Source organism: Pelophylax lessonae, assembly GCF_965119305.1.
Source record: "Pelophylax lessonae genome assembly, chromosome: 3".
NCBI lineage: Eukaryota > Metazoa > Chordata > Amphibia > Anura > Ranidae > Pelophylax > Pelophylax lessonae.
In genome coordinates this window covers 586480099-586497230 of record NC_138770.1, presented here as the reverse complement: position 1 = coordinate 586497230, position 17132 = coordinate 586480099, and the positions used below count along the sequence as shown (strand labels likewise).

General features: G+C 42.3%; 1 protein-coding gene across 1 annotated transcript in view; it reads right to left on the bottom strand.

The window, feature by feature from the left end:
• LOC309549761 (uncharacterized protein) overlaps positions 1–17132 on the bottom strand; it is a 146957-nt gene that overhangs the window by 94490 nt on the left and 35335 nt on the right. The window contains exons 5-10 of the mRNA XM_082250271.1: positions 16351–16481; positions 14477–14643; positions 12333–12418; positions 11673–11753; positions 8743–8854; positions 5001–5176 (exon numbers count right to left, since the gene is read on the bottom strand). Coding sequence (XP_082106397.1) covers positions 5001–5176; positions 8743–8854; positions 11673–11753; positions 12333–12418; positions 14477–14643; positions 16351–16481 — 753 coding nt within the window. The remainder of the gene's footprint in view (positions 1–5000; positions 5177–8742; positions 8855–11672; positions 11754–12332; positions 12419–14476; positions 14644–16350; positions 16482–17132) is intronic.

The window sequence follows — 17132 nt, the reverse complement described above, 5'->3', positions numbered from 1 at the left end:
ACCAGGAACGGTCCTGGGGGGGGCCCCCGAGGGTCGCTTGCCCGTGGGCACCTGGTGAGCCCGCTCAACCACATAGGTAGCAGGAAGGTCATGCAGGTGCAGCAGGGATTTGAAGAAGTCCTCAGCAAAGGCTTCAGGGCGATCACCTTCCGCGCCCTCCGGCAAGCCCACCACACGGATGTTATTTTGGCGCTGCCTGTTCTCGGCATCATCCACCTTTCTAGTGAGCGCGGCGACCAACGCCTGTAAGTCCGCTAGCTGAGCCGAATGGGATCCCTGCCGGTCCTCTACCTCTCCAATCCGATCCTCAGCCTCCGTCATCCTGCCCCTGGTTTTGTCCAGATCGTGGTGTATCAGGGTGCATTCGGAGGCCACGCTGTCGATGCGGAGCATGAGGGAAGCTTTGCAGCCTTCAATGGCCGCGAGGATGGGTCCAGTGATCGCCGCCGCCTCCACCGCCACTTCCGCGGGCGCAGGAGAGCTCTGCTCCGGTGTCCGTGAGCCCGACGGCTGCGAGTCAGGGGAGGAAGACATCCCCGCCGAGGCCCTGGAGCAGCGACTTGCCTGGGGGCTGCTGGAGACTGGCAAGATGGCGCCTGGAGGACACGTGGCCCGGCTCTTCCCCGGGCGCTGAGGCTTCGGATCCTTGGGCAGCTTACCCTTCGGCTTGGTCGACATGGCAGCAGGACCAGGACGATCCAGAGGAGCAGGACAAGCCGGCAAGCCAGGTATTGCAAACAAAATAGCCCTAAAACGGAGGAATTAGCACGGATGATCACGGAGCTCTGCAGCCACACGTCCGCTCAGGCTCACATCCCGGCCACGCCCCTCGAACTCTGAACATTTAAAGAATTCTGCTTGGTTGCATTGTGTTACTGAAATTTGCCTATTGTTCCTCGACATATTAACCCCTTCCCACCGATGTAACACATAGATTTTTTCCGTGGAGCCACATATATGCAAATCTCCCTTTGTGTTAGGAGTGTGCCGCAAAGTGCGCTTCCAGTAGGGATCGAACGATTATCGGCCAAGCTGATATATCGAGGGCCGATATGCACTTTCCCCGATATATCGGAATCGGCCCCGGAAGTTACCGATATTGCCGATATTGTGCGCAGCGCACACGTGACGTAATTGCGTGTGTTGCTTCACGTGTCTCTGGGCCTATAATTTAACACGTTGTCACCCACACTGTCAGGCGTCAGCCACCGACCCACAACAGGGTGACAGCAGCCAGCCACCCCACAACCGGGTGCTAGCAAGCCACCCACACTGCCAGACATCAGCCACCGACCTACAACAGGGAGCCAGCAAGCCACCCACACTGCCAGGCATCAGCCACCGACTCACAGCAGGTTGCCAGCCAGCAATCCTCACTGTCAGGTGTCAGCCACCGACCCACAACAGGGTGCCAGCAAGCCACCCACACAGCCAGGCATCAGCCACTGACCCACAACAGGATGCCAGCAAGCCATCAACAGCAGGCCAGGGTGCCAGCAGCCAGCCAGCCAGCCAATTTTTTAACCTTATTGTCTCTTTCAAATTGTAATGCAAATGGATGAAGACAGAAAAAGAAAAAGTGTGGTCTGGGACTATTTCTCTTCTCAGCCATCTCCAGGAAAAGCAGCAGTGTGTAACACATGCACAAACAATATAAGCATGGGATCAGTAACTGAAGAAATCAAAAATACGTCAAATCTTTGGGCCCATCTAAGAGTTTATCATATTGAATTGTATCATGCAGCACAGAAAAACAAAATGAATATCAATGTGATTTTGAAATACCTCCTCCACTATCCCAGGCAATAATAACAGAAATGTTTCAGAAAAAAAAACAGGTGTCACAGTCTAGATTCAGATGGAAGATCCCAACAGCTGGACAGAGTAATCACAGAGATGATGGTCACTGTTAACCAGCCATTTACAATGGTGTCTGACTCAGGATTTAAGCGGTTGATGTCCATACTTGAGCCAAGGTACACACTGAAAGTGAGAACTATTATCGAACCAAAATGCTGGGAAAGATTCACCAAAAGGTTGTTGAGAAAGTAAAGGCTATGTTGCAACCAGAGAATGCTGGCAACTCACTCTCATTCACGACTGACTGCTGGTCAGGAGGAGGACAAACAGAGTCACTAATGAATCTTACATGCCACTTCATTGACAGCGGATGGATAAAAAAGCAATTGGTCTTGAATACAAAAGTGATGCAAGGATCCCACACTGGGGAGTACAGTAGAGAAATGTTTCTAGGCATGCTTGAAGAATGAGGAATCACCAAAGAACGAGTGATGCTTGTGCTCCTTCGAGACAGCGGAGCAAACATGCGGAAAGGAATCAGGCTTGCTGATATGTCAGACCTCAGTGTTATGGCACACAACACCCTCCAACTTTCAAATGATGGCCTGTCAAGTCAGAGAGCTTTGATTGATATATGTTTTGAGAAGCATGAAGAGATTAAAAATGTTGTGGTGGCAAGTCTTTTGAATCCTCAATACAAGAACCATGCTTTCTTTTCTGATGATGTATTGGCCAAGGCAAAACAATGGCTGACAGAAGATATTCAACAGGAGGTACAGGAGGTTCCTGCTGAAAAGACAAGTCCAGAACAGCATTTTTATAATCTGAAAGAGCAGCAGGCTGCAAAAACAGAAAAATGTCCAAAAAGACAACAACGAACAGAAGAGAAACTTCTTCATCGTGGTTGAATTGATCATGACATTTTCAGTGTTTTATTGGGGCCTCATGCAGAGGATTCTTCTGAATCTGCAATAATGAGCCTGGATGATGAACTTGATCTCTATTTGAAGGAACCAGTAATTGACAGAAGAAGTGGTGATCCTCTTCAGTGGTGGAAAGAAAACGAGGCATGCTACAAAAGACTTGCTTCCCATGCTAGAAGATACCTCTCTCTCTGATCCTCTGTCCTCCTCTCCTCCTGTACCAAGTGAGCATGTTAATGAAGTGGCAGCATTATATGAAAAAAAAAAAAAAAAAAAGAAGCCGTTTAACAGGTGAACATGAACATGCTAAAATGTTCTGCTTTCTGCAGTATAATATTGTTCTACTTAACTGGGAGTATTGAAAGTGTAGTAGTACTAGTGTCCACTCCAATCCACAAGCTACTCTCCCGCTGCTATATGACCCCAGTACAAGTGGGAAAATTTGTTCCCTCGGCACCCCCTTCTGTTTCTGGGGCGGCAGGGAGCCTGGCACCCTGCTCCACACTCGGAGGTCCTGCCTAAAAAGCTCTAGGATTTAGGACCCAGGTCTATTCCCTGATTAGATCTGTTTTACATGTCACATTAGCACACAATTCCTTGGAAGCCTTGTTGCATAAATCCATCCCAACCTTGACAAAAGCCCAGAGAAAGTTTGTGGAGTTTGTCTTCTTGGCAGCATGGAAGACCATAGCTAAGGCCTGGGCCAAACGTTCCTTAAGTTTGCTGAAGTAAAAACAGCATATGGGAACTATGGTATGCGAGAAGCTCATGTCCATTCTCATGGACACCCATTCCAAGTTCCTGAAGGTATGGGACCTCTGGCTCACCTACAGTATATTGACAGTCTGGGCCTGGACCACTCCCTGTTATGGATCTGACCATCTGTAGGGCTCGTCTTAGGGTGGCACAATAGATTGCTTTGCACGGGATGTTCTCCCTCCTTTTTCCCTCTCTCCCCCCAGGTCAATTCCCTTTCCTCCTGATTATTTCTCCCCCCTTCTCCCTTTGATTGCTCAAGCTACCAGGTGGCCCTTTTTGCACCCCTGCTTCTCCTTGGCCTTTAGCCCCCTTGCCTGGACTTGGTATCTCCTTCACTTTCCATAAGGTGTACATTTTCACTGGCAATACAATTCTCCATCAACATGCCTTAAAAGACATAATACTGCTGGACTACAATTTTTAAGCCCTCTTTAAGTCTGTGAATAGTTCTTGTATACTTCTCTTATGTTTACATGGGCTAGTTGGAATGAACCTGTTTTTGATTGCTGTACTTTTGTTTTCCTATGACTTCTAATGTGCTCATTTGTGTTCAGTCCTTTGTACCTTGTGGCACAACTTTATAAAACCCAATAAAATCTTTGTAAAGTTGAAAAGGGAAGTTCTGCTTTATGTCCTCTCCTCCTCTTTCATTTTTGGAGCATTTTTTTTGGGAGGGGGAGAGCGGTTACCTAGAATTTTCAGGTACCCACCCCCACTTTACAGGTCCATTCACAAAGCGCAGCATGACTCATGCATGTACAGTGGGGGCCCAGCTGTAAAAAAGTTGCAAGTCACAGCTGGCTTTCCACAGTAACCATGCCAGTGCTGGGGACCCAAACACTGGTGAAGAAATGGCCTGGGTGAGGACAGTACTGGCCAGGTCAGTGTTCTATTATTAAAAGTTATCAGCTACAGTATGGGCTTGTTCAAATTTTCTCAAAATCATCAAACGCAAGTTAATAGGTGCGATTGATAAGTATTTAATGAGCGTTAAAAATGCTCCCCCAAACACCCTATGCGCGTTTGCGGTGCGGTTGACATGCATTTTTGTTAAACCCGCACCACAAATGCTTATTATTAATTGTATTGTACCAATACGCCGCAACTGTACTGCAAACTCATGCCAGCACATTTGCGGCACAATGCTATAGACTTCGATAAAAGAAGTTGAAATGCTTCAAATCCTTTCAAATTCGACATGAAGAGTCAATTTTTAAGCAAAGCGACACTAACGCTACATGTTTTCATAATGTGAACAGCACGGTACGCTGTCAGTATTATCAATTGCATAGGCGTTGGGGAGCTTTAAAAAGGCCTGCTTTCAATGCCAAAAGCTGCTCGCTTTTAATTAATTAATTTTTTTTTTTTTTTTTTAGACTGGAGAACCTCTTTATTATTCAATTTTTGCAACAATGTTGCTTTAATACAAACATATCATTTAGTGTGCTAGTTTTTCAAAATTAAAAAAATAATCTTTTGTTGACATGCTGAACATAAGCCTATAGAAATCACACTTACTTTTTTCCTTAACCCGTAGATTTCTGCAGCATAATATAGCTCTTCCAAGGCCATGGCAAGAAGAAAATGGAACTTGGGGTTCTTTGGTTGAAGCTTAATTGCTGAAGCATAGGCAGCTGCAGTTTGGCTCAAGGCATCCAGAGCTAACATTCCCTCCTTGTGGTCAAGCCTATCCCCTGCAATTCAATGTAATGTATAATAACTATTTACTTTATATTTTGTAAACTGTGCAATTCAACTGATCTTCCCAGTCGCATGACCCAACTGAGATTGTTCTAAAAAGGCTGTGTAGGGTCATACAGTAAAGATCTCAAGATTAGAGCTGCAGGTAAGTATTAATTCAGGGAAAATCCATTATGGGTGGGAGTGCATAATGGATAATGTCTCTAAAAGAGAATCCATGGGGAAGCATGACACTATGGGGTTGATTTACTAAAGGCAAAAAGACTGCACATTTTGCAAAGTGCAGTTGCTCTAGAGCAGTGATGGTGAACCTTGGCACCCCAGATGTTTTGGAACTACATTTCCCATGATGCTCAACTACACTGCAGAGTGCAATGGCATCATGGGAAACATAGTTCCAAATCATCTGGGGTGCCAAGGTTCGCTATTACTGCTCTAGAGCCTAGTAAATGTAAAGAAGCTCTGCTGACTTTCATCATCCTATCATGTGCAAGAAAAAATGCTGTTTTCTTTTTTCCTTGCACGTGATTGGGTATTCTTTGCAAAGTGAAGCTTCACATCATTTACGAAGCTCTTTGCAAAGTACACAGTCTGTTTGCCTTTAGTAAATCAACCCTATACTCAGTGCAACATTTGGGCAGCATTAAGGATTTCATTTTGCCAACCGAGTCCCCAAAGACATGAGAAGATAGCTTGTGTTTCAGTTTGTTAGGAGCATGCAAACTGAAATATTAGTGTTGGATGGAGTTAGCTGCTAATTTTTGTTTTAATTAAAGTTTGATATACAGACACTACTGCATTATAAAAATGGCAACTAACAATGTGAGCGTATTCACAATGCCAAGAACAATCCACATATTACCGTAATGCAAAATAGCAAATTAACTATTTACCTTTCAGTGTCCAAATTGTTCTAATTTAGGAATAGTGGAATCCAATTTAGTGTTCTGCATTTATGCAGCATGGCAAAATGTCCAGCATTGCGTTATTTTTACAAAATATAGCAGGGTAAAGTTCAGTGACCCATAACAACCAATTAGGTTTCATAATTTTCCTTTCAGTACTAACAGTTTTAAGAATAATGTTAACACTCAACAGGTACATATTTAGTGGAAATTGTAAAAAAAAAAGTAAAGAGTTTGTCAAGCAAAAACTTTTTTCTAGTTTTGCATACAGTGGAGAGTGGAAAAGCATTAAGTTGGCCATGGATGGATCGAAATCCAGCAGCTTCAGCAGGGCCATTCTTGCTAGGGAGGAGTCGATCTAACAATCGGTTTCTTTCAAATGGGAATGTTGGAAATGTTTCATTGGATCAGAACTGCAGCCAATTGGATCAGTGTATTCTGACAGTTGAGGAGTCCCACTGTCAGAATACAATAGCGCAGCAGGGAGGATTTCTTCTTCCAACTCTGATGGGTGTATGGGGGACAGGGCCGGCCTTAGGTGATCAGGCGCCCTGTGCGAGCTAATCCCGTGGCGCCCCCATCCCCCCCCCCCGCACGCATTTTCTTGCACCTTTTTTGCACTTTATTTGACTTTTTTTTTATGATCACTAATAACTTAGCCCCCCTTACATCAGAGCCCCCCTTACATCAGAGACCACCACACAGAGCCCCCTTTACATCAGAGACCCCCCACACAAAGCCCTCCACCACATCAGAGACCCCCCACATCAGAGACCCCCCCCACACAAAGCCCCCCTCACATCAGAGACCCCCCACACACAGAGCCCCCTTACATCAGAGACCCCCCACACAAAGCCCCTCTTACATCAGAGACCCCACACACAGAGCCCCCCTCACATCAGAGACCCCCGACACAAAGCCCCCCTCACATCAGAGACCCCCCACACAAAGCCCCCCTTACATCAGACCCCCCCTCCCCACGGAGCCCCCCACATCAGAGAGCCCCCCGCACATCAGAGAGCCCCCTGCACATCAGAGACCTCCCACACAAAGCCCCCCTAACATCAGAGACCCCCACACAAAGCCCCCCTTACATCAGACCCCCCCCTCCCCACGGAGCCCCCCACATCAGAGAGCCCCCCGCACATCAGAGAGCCCCCCGCACATCAGAGACCTCCCACACAAAGCCCCCCTAACATCAGAGACCCCCTACACACACACAAAGCCCCCCTAACATCAGAGACCCCCTACACACACACAAAGCCCCCCTAACATCAGAGACCCCCTACACACACACACACACACAAAGCCCCCCTAACATCAGAGACCCCCTACACACACACAAAGCCCCCCTAACATCAGAGACCCCCTACACACACACAAAGCCCCCCTAACATCAGAGACCCCCTACACACACACACAAAGCCCCCCTCACATCAGAGACCCCCCCACAAAAAGCCCCCCTTACATCAGACCCCCCCTCCCCACGGAGCCCCCCACATCACAGACACCCCACACAAAGCCCCCCACATCAGAGAGCCCCCCCTTACATCACAGACCCCCACACATAGCCCTCCTCACACAGAGCCCCCCCCCTTACATTTTTTGAAGGAGAGAGATGTCACTTACTTTACGTTGTCTGCAGCTTTTTTTTTTCTTTAAACTTCCCCCCCACACATCCCCGGGAGTGTGGGTGGGCGGGAGGAGGAGGAGAAGGGGCGGGGTGAGGAGGAGCTGACGATCTCTCCTCCCTCCCTGCACTGACGCCAGAGGAGAGATCGTCAGCTCCTCCTCGCCCCGCCCCTTCTCCTCCTCCCGCCCACCCACACTCCCGGGGATGTGTGGGCGGGAAGTCAGCGTGGAAGGATCGGAGGCTGAGCTGTGTGAGAGATACACAGCTCGCCTCACTGCAACAATAGGTGACCGAGCCACGGCTGCACAGCGGGAGGTAAGCGGCGGCCGCGGCCTGTGTTAACCCTGTCCAGGCCGCAGTTGCCGCTCACCTCCCGCTGTGCGCCCTGAATCGCCTGATCCTCTGCGAGCTGTGATGGCCGCACGGCGCCCTTGTTGCCCATGGCGCCCTGTGCGGCCGCACAGCTCACACACCCCAAAGGCCGGCCCTGATGGGGGAACCCATTTGTTTTTTTGATCAGCCGGCTGGCTGATCAAAACAAAAAGCATCCATCTATGGGCCGCTTTAGAATGCCTGCTGAGATAACTACAGGGTGCAGTTACAAGACCAGTCAACCTGCACATGAAAAGACAGCATCAGTTACTGGTCTTTCTTACAGGGAATTATTGCACAAAAACAAAAGCCACTAAGGTCAAAGTAAGAATACACATGTCTATTGTATTATACAATATTCGTTTTGCCTGAATTTCAGCTTTAAAACAAAGAGTAATGTCCAAAGTTCAGTTACACATAATACCCAATCAGAAATCCACTTTCATTTTTCTGGCTAGTCTAAATGAATGTAAGGAGATATGTCATTGCTCCTCCATGGTTACTGTGCCTCTCACAACTTGCTCTTACCCTGCCTTATTAGGCAAGCCCAGAACTTTAATTATACTTTGCAGGCAGTTTAAGGTCACAGAACTAGGAACGAGGCTTTTATTTGGCAGTTATATTAAACATATTAAAAACAAATGCTCACCTGACTTTAGTAGGATCTGCTTATAAAAATGTGTATTTTCTTCTGCATGACTACAAAGCTGGTCTGTATCCTTATCATGAAATTGTTGGAGCCTTTTCTCCCAATTTCTTTCCTGTGAAAAAAGGTCAGAGGGGTGGAAAAAACAGCTTACACATTTAAAGAAATACAAATTAGGTAAATTAATATAAATAAATCAATGAATGCATTCAACAAAAAACAATTAAATCTAAATATCCCTAAGCAGATAAATCTATATCAAAAGGATACATAACATTACAGGTCAAATTTTGCACTATCCCTCTGTGCTAGTACACACTCATTGTATAAATTATTACTTTGAAGTACAGATTCATAATGGTGGGTGTGAAATAATATTGTATAGGAATTCTACCTATAATTTTTAATTAAAAATACAGAAGTTGCTACTTTAAAAAATAAAAAAAATAAAAAAATCAAATCCAAATACCTCTTTGCAGCTATATTTATATCAATAGAATAAATACATTTGTAAGTGACATTTTCATGTTCTATCCTACCAGTGCTAGTCCACAGCCATGAAAATATTACCGAGGAGTATGCCATCGATGGGTGTATACTAGCAGGGCTTTTTTTTCTGAGAATAAGTGAAGGTATTCTCCCCGCTCTCCCCTAGGTCACCCTCGTTCCCATCCCCTACCCGCCACTCAGCAGCGGCCCTTTTTTTTTTTTTAGAAAATAGATCCCCAGCAGCAACAATAAATCCTGCAACAGCAACATCAAATCCCACCCCCAATACAACAATCAACCCCCTCCAGCAAATTAAGATTCTCCGGCAGCAACAATAGATTACTGCCAGCAACAATAGATCACACATCAGCAACAATAGTTCTCCCAGCCGCAACAGCAGATTCCCTGGCCTGCAGCAACAATAAATCTGCTGCAGCAACAATAAATATGCAGCAGCAACAATAGATCCCCCAGACAATCGCAGATATCAGTGTCCCCAGCAGGGACCTATACAGATTGCATTGAAAAATATAAGGTTTTTGTTGTCATTCAAATTTTTTGGTCTGAGAAGACAGAGTGGCCACAAATGTTAACAAAAATATAAACTTCTTGACATGTTTCTTCATATTTAGAGCTATGGGGATATCTTAATAGATACGTTCCAAATATAATTCATATAGTAATACATTTAAAAATAAAAAGTGATTATGTAATTCAGCTAAACAATAGTGTTTAGCAGAGCTTCTTATGCAATCTAATATTAGAACTAATAAAATTGACATATCAATTTGAAAAAGAAAACAAAAAGAACTTAATAATAAAAATATAATCTAATACGGCCTTTGTTGCAAATGTCATTTATTAGTGCTCAGCCAGAAAGTAAGGAAGGTTGCTTTGTTTTGCATAGTACTGGTAAAAGAAGTTGTGAAATGGTATAAACATGTCAAGCGTGTGCAGCGGAGCCATGGTTCAAGACACCGTAAGCAGTGATGCATTATCACATTGTTTTTTTTTATTGTGCTTGTTAAATTTAATGAAGTTCACTGTAGCAAGTCATAAAATGGCATAACTACTAACCTCATACTTAAACTTTCTGCTACACAGATCAAAGGATGCCTTTACACAGGAATAATATATCAGGGATTTTCTTTAATAAGACAGCTACACATTAACCCCTTAGATATTAGAAGCAGTAAATACAATTGGAACCCATGTAGAGTAATAGGATTTACTTTATTGTTCTTTGACTTTATTACAAACATGCAAGATGTTTAGAAAGGGGTTTTCAATACACAGAAGTATGAAAAAAACAGATACAAATGCTAAATACAGTATATTGTATCATTATAAAAGTGCAAGGTAAAATACCAGCCTGCAATTCGGAAAATGGGGTGTAATACAATATAACAAATTATGAAGGGATGTCACTAGACAAATGAGAGCAGTCATGTGGTTTCCAAACTTATTTTGGGAGAAGGCAATAAAGATCGGGACCAATTCTCTAACCTGTCACCCTCCAAAAATAAGTTACCCCGTAGATATGAACTCATCTGAAAACAGCCTCAGTTGTCTCATGCATATAAAAAAGGGGCGGAAACTCATCTTCTCCTTTTTTAACCTCCTATCTATATAACAAATAAGTAAAACTTGAGGTCAATTTTTTCAGCTCATATGCTTTTTTGAACTGATGTGTTATTTATTTATTACAGGTACTTTTATAGCGCCATCAATTTTTGCAGCGCTTTACATATATATTATACATTCACACCAGTCCCTGCCCTTAAGGGGCTTACAATCGTAAGGTTCCTAACTCACATTCATACATACTAGGGTCAATTTAGACAAGAGCCTAATAACTTACCGGCATGTCTTCAGAGTGTAGGAAGAAACCCACGCAGGTACAGGGAGAACAAGCAAACTCCAGGCAGGTAGTGCTGTGGTTGGGATTCAAACTGATGAAGCTAGTGCTGCTAGGCAGAAGTGCTAACCACTTATCCACTGTGCTATTGACTATGTTTTACTATCTTTGTTTTACATATAAACATTAAATATGCTTAGGACCCAAGATTTACAAGCCACTTTGGATTTTCTAAAGAGAGAATACAGCAAACGCAGTTTGCTTCCATATCTCTGTCTCTGAATGTTTGTATGGAGTTGTCTTAGGGCCTGTTCAAACCAAAGTACTGTTTTTATGCACTTGCATTAAAAGTGGATTATGAAGTCTATTCATTTTGAATAGGCCGTAATGCACCAAAGATGATGTATGCCACTCGTTTCCTAAAATAACGCACCACAATGCACAGATCAGCCACATCTTTTCACAGTGGTGCGTTACAATTCACATGTACATACTAACTATACAGTTATAATATCTATACAACCAATTACATAAATAGTGTTATTTGATTACAATAAATTTTTGAATAAAATGGTTTATTTGTTACCTGTAGGGTATGCTGGAAGTAATGCTCTGAAGCTTTGCCAGGAATAGAATCGACCAAAAACCATTCTGTTTCTGTAACTGCCTATTAAAAAACAAAAGTACTGACATAAATATAATGCAATTTATGATGAGATCTCATTTTAAAGTAGAACCCCCAGCTACCATTTCAACTTACTGACATCAATCAGAAAAGACTGTGCTATTCTGATAGTCTAGATTAGTTTAGTACAGGTCCAAGGGGGAATTGCTTTACTATCATATAACTGACTTCCTTATAAATACTCATTTACCCATCACTTGCATGAGAAGTGGAGCATGATCCTCAATTAAACCTTCTTTTAAAAATTATGTTTATATTGAAACAAAGGCTTAAATGCCATTGGAGTCACTGACCTGGAAATTGAATGGAAACCAGGGTTTTTTACTTTTGTCTGACTTCTAAAGCTCAAAGCCAGAGACAGCCAGGGAACTAGCATTTATAGAAGGAGGTAAACAACGAGATCCTTCATATATTTCTTATTACAGGTTTTATTATACAACATATACAATAAAAACAACTGTATATAAAGTGCTTTTGTATTTTTTAAAAACAAAATAGTATAAGCTACAATGCCCCCTTCATTGACTCTGAAACATAAAAACAGTACAGAGAGTGCACAACCTTAGGATCCAATTCTGTCGATGGTTTGAACAGACAATTCTTTACATGATTTCCCAGGTCAGTCAGTTTTAAGATATCGCCACAACCTGCAAAAAGAAAGACAAATTCACAATAATTTCCTTCTGTACATAGGCTGCTAAGTCTGAGGATGTGTAGTCTCTGGGCCTCTACACTGCAGGAGAAGGTGGTAAAGTTAATAATACCACATTTTGGAGAAGCTGCAAAAATTGGCCTGATGCTGCATGTCAAAGAAGTTCTTGTATGATCAGCGGACATGTTTCACGTGTTTTAGACATGTTCTCAAGTTTTGGAGATAGGTTTAGGCTATAAAGGACCCAAAACCTCAAAGGTTGACCTGCTGGGCCTGGTAGACACCTTCAAATATAGTGGTTTGAAGAGGTTGTTTAATTTGGTTCGGTCCCATGCTAGGATTATTAACATTCTAAAACTGGAGAGGCACAGATCTTCCTATGTTTACTCAGTTGGAGGAGCAGGAACCAGCCGAGATTTGAACTGTGTATGGGAAGGGTGAATGTACCAAGTTGATTGATCAACTTGGGTACAACCAGAATGCTGGGTTTTACCTGCGATTATCACTAACTTCTGCTAAAGCCACTACCAATAATCATTGTCTTCTCCTGGCGAAAACAGCTTCTCCTGCCCTCCATGCCCCCCCCCCCCTCCATCCGAAGAAGACAATGGCTCGGCAGAGGGGATTTACCCCTTCAACAAACTCTGTGTTGACGAGGGATTCAAGCAAATTTCTTTCCTGCCACCCGTGGTTACAGCAAAGAAATTCGCTCCGTGTATGGCCGTCCTTAAAATGCAACTTTACTGATTTTTGTAAGTTCCTCTCTCATGCTTTCTGCCCCCTACCTTTTACACATTAGTTAAAAAAATATTTAAAAAGTAAAAACCTTTTAATCTATATTTTTGTTTTTTTTTCCTAAATCCCAACCTAGGCCAGGATGATGTCATGGGCTGCCTGCATACGCAGACATGTCACGGTCCCTGCAGGTACTGCCAGGGTACTGGCAGAGATCTGGTGTGATGTCTGCTGAGGTAAAGTTCCTCTTTAAAAAAATCTTATACACTGGATTGTGTAATCCTAAAAGATCCCAGATGCAACCTAAAAGTCTCAACAAATTCTTTGTCTGGATTAGGTACTTTATGTGCTTTTTCTTTGGTTTATTAGTGTTTGATATTAGAAATCTTTTTAGTATGCACATCTAGCCATGTGGTCAGTTACCCTCCACATCACGGACAGCCACAGTGGGTTGAGCCACCTTTGTAGAGTTTGTGATTTACACTCTTTGCTGTTTCTCAGTTTTAAACTTTGATGCTGACCTTTATTTCTCATTTTGCTTGAACTCCAGCTGTTCTTACTGTATATGGTAATGGACTGGTAATGACTAAGTGCTAAAATTTGCGCAAAACGCACCTGCCTCTTTGTCCCCTGCTCCATTTGTCAACCACTTGTGATATGAAGCTTCAATAAAAAAGGATTCTTGGAAGTGCAGCCGCCTGGCATCATATTCTTATGTTGCACAGCATGCATGCTGGGCTAGCACCTGACTATTGTGTGTGGAAATTAACTAGAGACTGACTCACCTGGAGCGGCTTGTTTTGTTTCATTGAGGACTGTTCTGACTGCAATTGAATGCCTAAATACAAGTTTCCTTTCCACTCTGGTTTTGCCAAGGGGCTCTGGTTACCCCTGGCAGCAACCTCCGCAATATTTCCCAGCTAAGCTTTGCTTTATCCTAAGACACTGCCTACACCCAGCTGGTTAGGAACTTTGATAACTTATCAGCTTCTCAGTCAGCATCACTGTTTATCACGACCAATGGACTACTAAACCACCTACTAGCCATACTCTGCATCCGTGGGGCTATGGGCACCCTGGTCAGTAGCAGTTATTTTCTCCATAAATACCTGGAGGCAGTATAATGTACAACAAACAGAGAAATATTTGAAAGGTAGCTGCTTTGGTAAAGAACAGTGCAGTTGTGTTACAGAGACTGAATTAGTGCTGATACATTACAGTTCTATCATCCTACCTGGGCTGTTATCTCTAGCCGGTCAACCAAGAGATAATCGGTACACATTATGGCATTATGGCAAAGCCCTTTGAAGAATAATACCTCGATAAGCAAAACAGCACATGACACTAGCTGCTGACAGCTTCATGTCCAATTCATACTCAGGAACCCTCCAGTCTTCACTAAGCATTTTCTCATCCAATGGATCTCTTTGTGCTCTTCTTGTTAAAAGATCTAAGTATGGTCCTGACATTGTGTGCTTAGGATCACTGCAACAAAACATAAACATATAGGTTTTCTTTATTTGCAATTGGTCAATAAGCTTTTCCACCTAATTCCCCTCCATAGTCCCAGAATATTTTTATTTTTCATTTCAGAGATGTGTTGGTTTAACACACTTTAATTTTTTGTTTTTGTAGTCTCTGCTTAAGCATAAGACTCGATTCACACCAGCGCGACTTGTCAGACGACTTGTCAGCATGACAAGTCGTGCTCCCTCACGGTCCATTGACTGCTACAGGACCCATTCTAATAGGAGCGACACAAGTCACTCCGACTTAGAAAAAGGGTCCTGTACTACTTCGGGGCGACCTCAGAGCGACTTGCATAGACTTCCATTATGTGAAGTCCATGCAAGTCGCTCCGAAGTCGTGGTGCACGGGAATGCACAAGTCGCCCCCGAAGTAGTACAGAGTCGTGCCGCCCCAGTGTGAACCGAGCCTAATACAGTTTTATTGAACCTGAAGTTCTGTACTTAGGCAGATCTGGACACACATTGTGATTCCAAATATTATAAAAAGAAAAATAATTTTGATGATATGAAGCACTCTAAAAATAACTCCAAGTGCTCCTTAAACCAAAAAAGTATCTGCAAATACCTGCAGCAACTTTTAATGCCCTTGTTCTGCCTGAATGGCAGGATGCTTTGATCCAGCAAAGATCTACTACTTCAAAGACCTTGTCTGCTCCAGCCCCCCCTATACATTGGACCATCACTATAATAGACTGCTCTGATGGCAATTAGGAATGCGTGTGTTGGCAAACTACAAAAAACTTTGCCTGATCAGAATGGCTAGGCATTTGGGCAGAGCTTGGGCACTGAAAATGGCTGCAGGCATAGGATCCTCCAGCTTACTTTATATATGTCAGCATGTTTTGGCCTTGATCCACCTAATATTCATACATGGGGATGATGTTTTTGTATGCATTAATGCTTTGTCAGCTTGTTTTTTTGCTGTCTGTGTACAGCTCACTTCTTGTCTCACAAATGTAACAGGAAATGAGGGAAAATCTTTACAAAGTAAGGGGAATTATTATTATTATTATTATTATTATACAGGATTTATATAGCACCAACAGTTTACGCAGAGCTTTACAACATAAAAGGGAGACAATACAGTTACAATAAAATAAAATACAAAAGGATAAATAGGGCCCTGCTCAGAAGAGCTTACAATCTAATATTACCCTCTTACACAGTTGTCACTGGAATAGGTATCCCCACTGAAACATTTCCCCTCACCTCTTGTTCTGGTGGCAACCTTTACATTTTGGATTTGCCATTACCTTTGATCACAGGATAAAAGGAGAAGGTGACTCTACCTAGTGCAGACACACACCACGATAAAAACTTACATTTGGTTCAAACTCTTCCCTATACATACTGTACATGGCTATAGATATACTGTATATGTTTGTAATTTCCCAATGATTTAAGAAAAAATGATAATATACTGTGTGATACTACAAAACAAATAAGCAAACAAATAAATACATACAATAAAAGCAAAATTACTCATCCACTCAGAAAGTGAATCATTTTTTACATTTTTCTTGGGATTTACAAAAAAAAAAAAAAAAAAAAAACTGTAAAAAAAAACAAATAAATAAGTAAAAAGAAAAAATCAACATCTTATCTAAATGTGCACTTTCTTTATGAAGGTCTCCTCATGCGCAACTCTGACAACTAATCTTACCTCCCTTTAATGGATGCAGGTCTGTAGAGAGCAGTCAGGGAAATTGGACATTCATAATTAATTTGCTCCTGGATATCTGTAAAGTTGACGCTGAATGGCACTTGCTCACGTGTAACAATAATATTATAAACCTAATATTCAAAAATACCGTAGTTATTTAGCATATTCATAAGATATTACACTATTGTGAATATAAAAAAATGTGAAGAACATATGTGTTAATTTATGTAAATTTTTGCAATCAAACTTTTTATTACAAAGTATAAAGTGAACGAAAACCATTACTGGCAATAACAGCAACTCCCTAGACATAGATTAGATCATTTTTAGACACTGCAACCTGGAGTTAGCCCAGTACAGCCTGGAGATTTGATATTTACTTTTCTTTTTTCTTTTCTTGATTTTTTTAAGTGCAGTTAAAGCCAAATTCTGGGTTTGATATTTCCTAAACCTCTAGTAAAAAAAAAAAAAAATACACGTTTTGACTGGGGGTTCTACTTTAAATAGATGTCTTTGGCTCTCTGTTCTCACACTTTCAGCAAAGCTGTCTGACATATTACAATGCATAGTAATAATAATAATCATAACAATAAACATTATAATAAATATATATATATAAAATATATACAGTAAAATCATATAATAGGCTGAATTCACAAAGCTTAAATACAGAGATAAGGCTCTTCAATTACCAGTCACAAGACTGTCATTTTTAAATCTCGTTGGCTAAAACGAACTTTTTTAAATAAGGATTCTTATCCAGGTGTTTTAGCTTTGTAAAT